Below are 11,657 nucleotides of genomic sequence, written 5' to 3' on the forward strand. Positions count from 1 at the left end.
TTTGACAAATAGTAATTGGTGTGAGATTGTTAAACCACAAGAAGACAGAAATTACAGATATTAGCAGAAAAAAGACAAGAAGAACAAGAAAAACGTACTGTATTGCTATATGCAGACACAAGCCAATAGGCTACTTTGAACTGTACACAAACTGTACATTTTATAATAGCAGAACTTTTTATGACTTTTTGAGATTTGTTCAAAAAAGCAGTAAACAGCATTCTACATAAGCATATTGCTCAAAACATGAAATGTGTCTAAAACTGCACCGAAGTTTCCTTTGTAAAATCAAGTGTGACAAAAGCATTTACAGACATTTGTATAAAAGATAACTTACATAACTTAGGGAGGAAAAAAAATGTCCTAAACATGCACCCCCCCCCACCACCACCACACACACACACATTTGGCTAGATCTGAAAAGGAATGATGTGAGTGACAAATGTTTTGTTTTTGCCCACCAGTGTTGTTCGTAACAGTGCTAAAAATACAAATAAAAGAAAAGCTTCAATAGATAAGATGCTAATTAAAACATTCTTGGAGATGTGTTCATTCACAGAATGGGCCAACTATACAAAACATCTCCAAGTTACAATGCATTTGTCTTTCAGAAGTAAACTATTAGGCACAAAGTTAGAATTGTGTTGGAGAAGCGAGGGGATGATTGTTCAACTGCATCATGAGTCTCTGATGCTCTTCATTTAGCCAGAGACCCAGAGTTAAGTATTTATTGGCTGGTTCAATCAAAACACACTCACATACAATACACTACTCACAAAAATGAAAGAATATTCAGCTTTTTGGGTGAACCTAAAATGCACGATATACTTTACATGTGAACTTATTTTGCTGATTTTGTCCCTCGCTAAACTTTTCAATGTCCAACTGTTCGAAATGTTTCAGTACTTTTTACACGTGCGTCTAACATGAAGCAGAATGACAAAAGTCACTAAAGCATTGAACAGTTAGAGTCACTGGCAGCTCTGGGTATGTGAATTATGTGTTGCAACACAAGGCAGCATTCCCACAAAAAAAGAAATCTGCGTGAAGTGGTTTTCTTTTTGCGCCCCCCATCTGGAGTCGCTCTCTGTCGGAGAGTTGCAGACGGCAACACTTTTGAAATAATTTAATTCGGGCAATCCTGAACAAAGAAAGCAAGCATGCTAGGAAACAAAGCCAAACTTACTGCAGTTGAACTCCCTTTGTGTTTTTGTAAGTCTGCTTCCTTAATTCGAAATATATTTTGATGATTCTGTATTCCTTGTTTCCAAAGCAGCATATTTATAATAGTGTGTTTTCAATTCAAGGCGGCACGTGGATGACTCGTTAGAACATCGGTCTCACAGGGTAGAGGTGTAGGATTTGATTACGGCTCCGGCCTTCCTGTGTGGAGTTTGTATGTTCTCCCCATGCCTGCGTGGGTTTCCTCCGGGTTCTCCGGTTTCCTCCCACATTCCAAAAACATGCGTTGCAGGTTAATGGAACACTCTAAATTGTCCCTAGGCGTGGTTGTGAGCGTGAATGGTTGTTCATCTGTGTGTGCCCCGTGATTGAATGGCAACCAGTTCAGGGTGCACCCCGCCTCATGCCTGAAGACAGCTGGGATAGGCTCCAGCATGCCCACAACCCTTGTGAGGATAAAGCGGTACAGAAAATGGATGGATGTTCAATTCATCAGTGTGTGCAGAGTGAGTTGGTAGTGTGTGTGGTGGGGTGGCTAAAGGGGCTCTCACTAAGTGTGATGAGACCTCGGACCGCCACTGGTTGGTGAGATGTGCATTGAAATGTTTAGAGGTCAAATTACGTTCATCTGTAGGCTAAAGTGCATTTTAGTTTCATCTTGAAATTCAACCCCAAAACCCAATTATGCCCAACTTTCTTTTGTGTGTAGTGTATGATACAGTATATCCTCCCATACACAATTTAGAGCTCCTTTCAGACTGTGTTAACAACCAAATGTTAATATAAATATATCCTCATAAAGATCAATTTGGAAGCATGAAGTCCAAATTGGTAAATTGGAATTGTTGACCGCTTGGAGCCTCAGAGATGGCCCATTGGGTTTGCAGGATCGGTAAGACCTGGATGAAATGCGACATGCATGGACTGCGGATCTGTCATGACAGCAGACACCTTCTCTTCCTCTCTCCTCCTCAGACACGCAGCTTTCGGGTTGAGGTTCCTCTCTGAGGGAGGAGCAGTGGTTCATTTGAGGAAAAAGGCAGCTGTCGGCGAGCGTTTGTGATGGTCTGCGTTTGGCTCTCACCTCTGACTTGTTGTTCCAGGCTGAGGATGACGGCCACGGCCTGGTGCAGCACCAGCAACTTGGTCTGCGGCTTCTCGCTCTTCAGGTGCAGCTGACACATGTGACCCAGCTCCTTGAACGCCTCGTTGATGTCGCGTACGCGCAGACGCTCCCGAGCGTTATTGGCCATCCTCCTCTCGCGCTCACGCTCGGCCTTCTGCTCCGGACTTAGATCTTCGTCCTCGTGGATACTTCAGCATTGGACGATATGGGAGAGGAGAATGAATGTTAAATTCAATCAGGGAAAAAGAGTCAGGGGAGGTGATGGGATTTTATGAGGATTTTACTGCCCTCTACCGGCCATTGAGAAGAACAGACCTATACTTTTCCAACCTAAATCCTAACACGTTCCATGAAATCGTTTCTATTTATTCCCAACAGTCTGTCCTCCTAATTTCGGAGCATTTCTCTTGTTTGCACCACATCCTTATATATATTTTTTTGTCCAATTAGATTTCAGCCTGCATGTGCTGCCATGTCAATCTAATCTGTCAGCCTTCGTAATAAATTATGCTAGGCAAGGTAACTCAAACTACCATAAACTCCTGTGAATAACAGGCGCCCGTGTATAGTATGCTCCCCCAAAAATCAACCCTAAAAAACATTTGATTTGACCCGATTTGCTGTTGTACATTATTATCAACGTAAATAATATGAATGAATAAAGATTCAAAACCAAAAAAGTGCAAATAATGTTTAAATCCACGTTTAAAACAATGCTTGTTTCCTATTACCCCTGATGAAAGTCTTACAAAGTATTTTTAAAATCATATTTTTGAAAATCTTGTTCTTGCACCGTATGCACTTTTAGTAATTTTAGTAAAGCTATTTTTAACATTTCTTTACTTTGCTTTCAGGCATCTTTAACTCTGTTTCTAACTGAATGTTAGACTTTTATTTAAAATAAGTGATGCATAATAAGTGACAAATCTGGGATTCTATATGTTTTTTATAAACCCTATGTGCCGGTAAATGTCTAAACAAAGTGATTTTTTTGTGTGTCTTAATAAGCCGCCTGTATTATAGTATTAGTGCAGGGGAAATCATGTTGTCAAGTGAGAGCATTAGGGTCTACCTGTCCCTCGTGCCGTTGTCTCCATGCATCTTGAGTTCACTCTCCTCATCTGACCTTTGACTGTCGGAACTGTGGCTGGTGTGCATCATGTCTTCCCTCTCAATGCTTTCAATTTTCAGCTCCGCATTTCCTGGAATTCCCAAACTCCCTGCAAAGGAAGAGGGATCATTATACACTGTGACATCAGTTTGGCAGCTAATCGCCATCATCGCTTGAATAACAGTAAATGCATCATGCTAAAAAACATCTGCCATTGAGTCACCTCTGCATCCTCCCGACATCGGCTCCAGAGTGGTCCCTTGTCTCGCGGGGTACGGGTGTCCATTTTGTGTGCGCCCCTGGAAGGCTGAATGGTTGTTGTTCATGGTGACAGCCTCAACCTTTGCGCCGCACAAAGAAGTCGATGAGATACGGCCAATATTTACAGTGTGTGTTCAGTTAGTATGACACGTGAGAATCTGTTAAATAATTACGGTAAATGATGCTACAGCGCAGCGCTTAAAACCAACATCTGCTTCTTCATACCCAACATCCTCCTGAGTGGATCACTTTCCCATACAGACCCGATCTTAATCCTCCCCTTAAAACTGCTACACACTTTCTATTACACCAGTAATTCTCTTCAGGAATGATTCATTCCTAATCGACACATCCAAAGTATGAAATGTAATATCGCACTCCCCCAGGGGATTAGAATATACTATCCCTCGAGCTAGGCCTAAATCCTCCCACTCGGCTAAAAGGGAAAAACACGCCATATCTGAGGCAGACCCCATCACCCCGCACATTCAGTACACTTCTGACACAAAAGTGACGTGTCCCTGCTCTGGCCCATTGTATTCTGTTTCCTATTTTGCTGATAACAACAGAGTGGAAAAGTCCACAAGCTGAACAGCACACACAAACACGAGATGACATTTGCATACACGCAGCTCCATGCTAAAATGCTTCAAAGTCTAACCATAGTTGGGGTGTGGCATGTGAGCGGGAGTGTGCTGGCAGGGTTTGGCCGGCCGAGGAGGTTCTGGTTCAGCAGGCTGTGGATGTCAGCGGGCAGGCTGGGCATAGGACCGACGGCGTGGTTCCTTAAAACGTGGATGACATCGTCCAATCTGTCCAGTCTGTCCTCTACCTGAGACTTATAGGGGAACAGTATTTGTTAAATCATGGCTTTTATCTGAGCTTAAAAAAAACATTACTGTGTCATCTCTCTCTCTCTCTCTCTCTCTCTCTCTCTGCTTAGTTTAGCCTAGCTTAACTTTAGCTTACCCTTGCTTACATGACCTTAGCTTAGCATGGTGAAAAAACTCGAACACAATGAACACAATAATGTAACACAGTGCCCCGCTTTTGATAGGTTTTACTAAATTTTTATATGTATGGATGAAATATTTTATCGACTATAAATGACAGCCCTGGGAATTCAATTAAATGGCAGATGCTATCATGCTAGGTATCATTATTTTCTGTTTAATATATCTGTTTCATGGGTGTTCTACTCATAATAAAAGTTGGATTCAGACAACAGCTTATACTCAATGACCAATTCATTAGGTACATTTTGACGGTTTATGTTTCTTCTTAATAATACAGAAAGGACAATAATAAACACAGTGCTAAATTATAAACACTGACAACTTGTATGAAAAAAGTGCATCATTATATTTCCAAAGGCATTTTTTTTAATCATTCAAAGTTGTGTCCAGTGAGTGTGTCATGCATAATAACATATTAGTAACATTTTCTTAAAATGTGTTTCTTTCATTTTATACAGTTTCACCCCCCCCCCTCCTACCATTGGATGTTTGTTTTTTTTCTCAAGCCTAACATGTCCACTCTGTCATAGAATATTATCAAGGGACATTAAAAAAAAACTTTGCAAAATTCAAAATATATTTCTTTAACAGTTCACAGTCAGTTTGATAACAGAATCACATTGCAAACCCAGGCTCCACTATATGTTCTCCTAAATGCTAACATTAGCCCAAAATCTTCACTGTGTCATTATCCACCCTGTCGGCAATTTGACACATTTTGTTGTTTGGGTGTGTATAGTGTCTGCTTGCAGGTAATTTATACTTAAAAATTGTGGGACCACGATGAATATGTATTTATAAAGCACGTTGTGCAATGAATGTCAAGTTTGATGGAAAAATCTCTTCTTTTTTTTTTTGTGGTGTGATTTGGAACTCTCAAAGGCACTTTATGGTGATCTAGCTTCAACTATGTAATCAGGTCTTACCATGGATATAAGTGAGGACTCATAATGTGGCGACACAGGTGTCTGTACAGAGTTGCGGGGCCACATATTGGTTCCTGTGTGCAAAGCAAAGAGAGATTAAAAATACACAAACACAGATGAGTAAAAATGGTACACAAAATAATCACTGTCCCACTGGGAGTAGCAGATTTTAGCCGCACGGTAGGTTACCTGCGGGTTCGCTGGCGTTTGGCAAAGGCGACGGGGACCTCACAGGAGTGGACGAGCTGGAAGGGAAGCTGCTGCTGGTGCGATCGGGGGAATAAATCTGGCAGCAGACGTGTAGGGAGGAAAAAGAGAGAGGAGGAGGAGAAGGAGTGTGATGAAGGCATGGATCATTTTAAAGGCACTTGTCATTTCTCCACCGGCAGCTGTTAGAGCAGCCTCATAACCCAAACTAACTCATCAATTGTGTTCATATTACTAGTCAGCAGCTAATAAAAAGTGTGAGAGTAGTAGCCCTTTGCTGATGTCCACTCGCCTGCGATTGCCAGGAAAGATCTATTTTTCCTGTTTGCATTGCACCCCTGTGGCCCTCGCTTTAATTTTATGTCTTGTTTTGAATGTTTGATTGTAACGGAGAACAAATGAATTGATGCAACGGGACTGTGGTGATGCATACTTACAGACGCCAGCGCTTTGCCCAATGTATCGCCAGTCTGTGAGCCTCCTGGCACATTTGTGTGGTTTCCTGAGACTGACAGAAATCAGAATGTGTTTAAATGCTGTGTGTGTGGCTAAATGACCACAAGCACAATCTAATGAGAGCTGTATGAAAAAGTCCTTTTGAAAATGACTGTTATTTAGCGGTATTATGAAAAACGACACACAGTTTCCATGAAACTTTGTGGAAGGGTGAGAATACAATATTTTGATGCAAGAAATGATTGTTTGACATTTTAACTTCAAATTAAAACTGAACCCTGCTACAGAATGCAACGCCGGTCCTTATAATCTTTATGTTTTACGTCTTGCTACCTAATGTGGTGAGAGTAATGAACTAATCTAAAACATGGCACACGTTCCAAATGGTGAAAATAAAGTTCAAAGGCACAAGCCGACAAGCGCCAAAAAGAGAACCTGCCTGCAAGCTTTTGCACTAATTTGAAGCCAAGAATTAAATGTCAGCTTTAAAACGGTTAGCGAGCCCTGATTTTTTTTACTAATTTTGAATTCCCGGAATAAAAATTATTAGCTTCAACCTGGAACCAGACATTATAACTTATATTTGCTTTGTCTTTAACCTCTTCTATTTCTTCCTTTTATTTTTTGTGCAACCTTGGAGGAGGACCTTGAGCGCTAGTTGCTCTCTTGACGATCCTTCCATTGCCTCACCTGTGGAATTGTCTGTTGTGTTGATCGACGGAGCATGTGATGATGCATTGTTGTGGTGAAACGTGGACATGGGAGGAAGACCTCTGTTCATGTCTGTTGCAATCACCGAGTGTGGAGAGTAGTCCTAAACAGGAAAAAAAACAACAACAACATACACACAGTTGAAGTGCCAGGTTGTAAAAGTCAATACGTGATCCATGATGTAAATCTCACCAGGTGGCCGTGCGGCTGCAGACTGCTGTAGTTCCCCGCCTGCGTTTGGTGGCTGCTGGTTACTCCCAGTGCACCTTCATAGCCATGCTGGTTCAGTCCGTTTACTGCACTCCAGATGTCAGGAAAATTGCTTGTGCCCTCTGAAATGGATGACAATATGTTGCATGTTGCACTGGAGTAGACATAAAACTCGAGAGCACGCACCCCTGCACGGATGTCATGTTAATGAAGCGTTGTTTATTACATTCACAGACTCTTTTGTTTTCAAAACGTAATTATCTTTGTAATCAACAGAAAATGTAGTGTTTTCGATATATCATATGTTAGGGCTGGGCAATTAATTCCAGTTTAATTGTGATTTGGAATTCACTGCTTTACTACGTTAATGCTATTTAGCGTTAGCATTGAGCTAACAGACCAAAAGGTTAAGCTCGTTTAGTTATTTTAAATAAACAAGTTGTAGTTCTCTTCGTTTGATGCTTTGTTTAACAATAAACATCAACTGGGAGTTACATCAAACAGACCGAGGCCTCTTTTTTGAAGAATTGTGAAAGCGCAACATAAATAAAGATTTTGTGTTGTATATTGTATTGTATTATTGCATCTGACAAACTGCTGCTTGTTGGCAAGTGAGATGAGTCATTGCCACCATGAAGCGCTTGTGTCTCAAGTCAAAGCAAATAATAAAGAAGTAAAACTGAAACTCTCTCTATATATATATATATATATATATATATATATATGAGAGAGAGAGAGAGAGAGAGAGAGAGAGAGAGAGAGAGAGAGAGAGAGAGAGAGAGAGAGAGAGAGAGAGAGAGAGAGATAAAAACAGCATTTGTTCTTATCACTGCTTGGAATAGATTTACAGTTGTCATCAGTTTGCTTACCCAAAAATGTGCTGGCAAACACATTGCTGGAGGCCTTGCTAGACGGATGTAAGGATGAGTTCTGGCTGAAGTCGTCACTACCCGGGGACTGCCCATAAGTCTAAAAAAAAAGGACAGCGTGTTCAAGTTGGGAAATGTAAACCTGGTCACACAAACTGCCACATTGCTGCGTGCATACTCGGATCGGAAGCAACAGTCTATTCAAAACAAAGCAGAGAGCTGACGCACACTTAGAGCAGTTGCGATAATCCATAAGCTCCAGATCCGTGCACCTCCTCACCCGGATTTAAGAACCATTCAGCATGAGAAATCCCTGCCCTAATAGTGATCGGTTCTGCCGGATTCTGAGTGCTGAGATACAATTCCCTTCTTAATGAAACCGAGTTACAGGCCTCAACGAGAAAACCACAAGAACTGGTCTGACCTTGTTGAACCTTTTTTCATCCAAGGAGAAATTAATTGCAAAGCAGAATTCATCTAAGCTTCCACTTGTGTTGCGTTTTTACTATGCTGCAGGACTACACACATGTGCGCACACGTAACACACACACACTTCCTCACTCACACAACACACATCGAGAGGTCTGGGCTGCACCTGCACCTCCCTCCAGTGCTTTGATGTGGCCCAGGAAATGAAAATAAAACTCGCTGCGCAGCATCAATGGGGTGTCAGTTACCCGGACGACAAGTCCTGTAAAGCAGGCTATTAAAGACTCTCCTGAGCACGCTTGGGCAACAACACAGACATACACGCGCGCACGTATATACACACAGAGCCGTGACCCTGGTTGGCATGAGTCCCATGGTGATTGCGGGCCAGGCCAAACAGAGGAGCCCCTGCCGACACTGGGCCCGTCTGAGCCGCCATGGGCAGCATATGGCGAAGGATAAAGCCAATTGTCCTCCTTACCATCAGCATAGTAGGCGACCCGTTAATAATGGTCACACCCCCGCCTCAGCACGCCTTCGCTGGCCCCCGCTGGAGAGGAGGGCCGTCACCATGGTATCCTCTTTTAGCGTAGCATTGATTTAGAAACCATCAATCATGGCAATCACAAACGATAAGGGACTCTTTTTTTTCTTTTTCTGCGGCAATTAAAGGCCTGAAGTAGGAAAGGATTAGTATGAAAGTATGTTTGCTTGTTGTCAACATATAGTTTGCAAAAGTGTATTTCATCTTAGTTCGTAGTAAGGTAAGGAACCATATTGTTAGCTTAACAGCATATCTGCTTCAGTAATTTTAAACTTATTGTAGCAATAGTAATTTCAAAAAAAGGACTAATGTGGTTTGCTGAAAATTGTGTTTTTTCTTTATGTTTGTGCAGATTCTCAGTCATCTAGGTCATGGTAATGCACAAAGGTTGAATTGAGGCAACTTTATGCTTGATGCTGGGTGAATTAGTTTTATCGGTTAAAAAAATTAATTGACAATGACCGTATGTTAATAGGCTAACAATATTTGGTAACTTAAATGAACGCTACACACCTTGCTCTAAGACAATGAAACCAAACTACATTTTTCGTTATATTGCACTTTCACAACAGCTGCCGCTGTAACAAAGCGCTTTGCAGAACATTTAACATAAAATAACAATAATACAACAGCGTGTGTTCTTATCACTGCTTGGAATAGATTTACAGTCGTCATCAGTTTGCTGCTGTCCTTTTTTAGTAGTGACAATTACACCTATGAGTAGCAATATTTGGTAATTCATAATTATAGCAATATACATAACAGTACAAAATAAGGCTCATCTCAAATTTTCAAATGTCTTCAATTAGAAACGTTTTTTTTTATTTTAAATTGTATATTTCAGGTTACACTTTTCATTTCCAACTCTTTCTCATCAACAATAAGTGCCCCATACTGGGTTCAACAAAATGGAAACTAGTAAACAACCAAGTACTGTACTACTTGGTTTTGCTATGGTATCACATTATCATGTTAGATGAGAGTCATATCAACTTGCACTTGAGGGGGGCTCCTCATGAAGCCACATGCAACCAATTTTCTGCCTCTGTGATCCATGATGTCTGGATATGGTTAGTCTCAGCGAGATCAAAGCTGCCTTTGATAATGGCTGAAGCAATGGAGGGACCGCCTAAATCAAATAGAAATAGCGAGAAATCTGCTTCATGTCAAGATGCTTGCTCTGCTTGCCAGGCTGCTGCCTTAGCTAACAGGAAGCAGGAGCACTGCCAGTGTGCATTTCAAACACAAGTTGGTCAACATGCAAAAAACAACGCCACAAGTGCGCTGTGATATGTATGGGACTGGCAAATGTTTTCACAGTTTACTTTCAGTAGTGGAGATTGTGCGCTTGAAGTTGAGAAGTAAAACAATTATATGTGTATATATACACATATATATACAGTATATATATATATATATATATATATATATATATATATACACAGTATATATACACCTGTATATATATGTGCTCATATAGATAGATAGATAGATAGATAGATAGATAGTTAGATATATGAGTACACACACACACACACACACACACTCATACTGCAACAAAACAAAGGTCTTGTGAAAGGCAATACTAAAACACAACAGTACACTAAAGTACACAAGCATCACACACACGCGATTCCAAATGACTCTCCCCAGGTAAAGATGCACACAAGAATTGTACTCACGGGCTTCATGTTGTAGCAATACATCAGTGAGTTGCTTCCCGCGCCTGAGACAGGATGAGCACAGTACATAACTCTGCTGCTTTTTCACAGTACAGTCCACACAGTGTCAGTTTCGTCCGTCGGTGCCTCGACTCATGTGTATACGGTCCTCTTGGCACTTCCCTCGCCTAATCTACCCCTGCTGGTCGTGCAGCTACCCACAGACGACGTATGCAAATAAGGGCTGGACCATAACAAGGAGTAAAGAGGGGTGGCCAAGAGAGGATGTTATTACTTCAGTTGATGCACGGTTAGGACAATGATCAGCGGTCCCACCTCCGCCCCCCCCCCCCCCCCCTTCCCACAGACTTCCATTGCAACGTTCACAAATGAATTTCGCTTCGGTGTGCATTCGTGTGGCGCAATAGTTCGATTCACACTAAATTGTTCCCTGTGAAATTCATAAAAATAATGAATTGTGTCATAGTGAGGGAATTCCCCACCTACACATGATCAACATTCTTATCTTGGCTCCTTTATCAAATCTGAACCGTAAATACTGTACACATTTTTTGTTATTGTAAAGTGTCCTTGGGTGTCTTGAAAGGCGCTTATAAATAAAATGTATTCTTATTATTATTACTTTAAAGCACTATTGCAAGGTGTTGGTGGATCCTGAATAGAGAGTTTTGGTCACTTTAGAGATAAATACTGGAGTTAGTCTTTTAATGCAATGCATTTTCTTGGCTGAAACTTTGAATCATAATTTGTTGATTTTGAGTAAAAGGTTCTTAAAATGTCAATTTTTTTTCAATCCTTTGGCAAGGCATTGGACTAGGGCATGCTCTTTATCAACAAAAAGATCCCCCCCGCCCCCCCCCCCTTATGCATGAAAACTGAGACTGATTGAAGCAATAGCCTGAAGTCATTTCAATTTGGGAAACCAAA

The 11,657-nt window shown here is 41.2% G+C and overlaps 1 protein-coding gene across 2 annotated transcripts; it reads right to left on the reverse strand.

The window, feature by feature from the left end:
- Positions 1–82: 82 nt before the first annotated feature.
- On the reverse strand, positions 83–10,922 carry LOC147206284 (transcription factor 12-like). 2 transcript variants are annotated; one of them, XM_086108351.1, is made up of 12 exons: positions 10,731–10,922; positions 8,076–8,175; positions 7,189–7,328; positions 6,976–7,099; positions 6,267–6,331; positions 5,812–5,908; positions 5,623–5,696; positions 4,342–4,518; positions 3,643–3,760; positions 3,381–3,528; positions 2,267–2,496; positions 83–2,186 (listed from the first exon to the last, which is right to left on the reverse strand). In XM_086108351.1, the coding sequence occupies exons 1-12, from the start codon at positions 10,797–10,799 to the stop codon at positions 2,044–2,046; spliced, it is 1,485 nt and encodes a 494-aa protein (XP_085964477.1). In that variant the 5' UTR covers positions 10,800–10,922; the 3' UTR covers positions 83–2,043. The 2 variants fall into 2 exon arrangements, with proteins under 2 accessions (XP_085964477.1, XP_085964476.1); XM_086108350.1 differs by having other exon boundaries at positions 6,267–6,337.
- Between the last annotated feature and the right edge of the window lie 735 nt (positions 10,923–11,657).

This window comes from Hippocampus guttulatus, chromosome 4 (assembly GCF_054856545.1).
Source record: "Hippocampus guttulatus isolate MCC_2025c chromosome 4, RoL_Hgut_1.0, whole genome shotgun sequence".
Lineage (NCBI taxonomy): Eukaryota > Metazoa > Chordata > Actinopteri > Syngnathiformes > Syngnathidae > Hippocampus > Hippocampus guttulatus.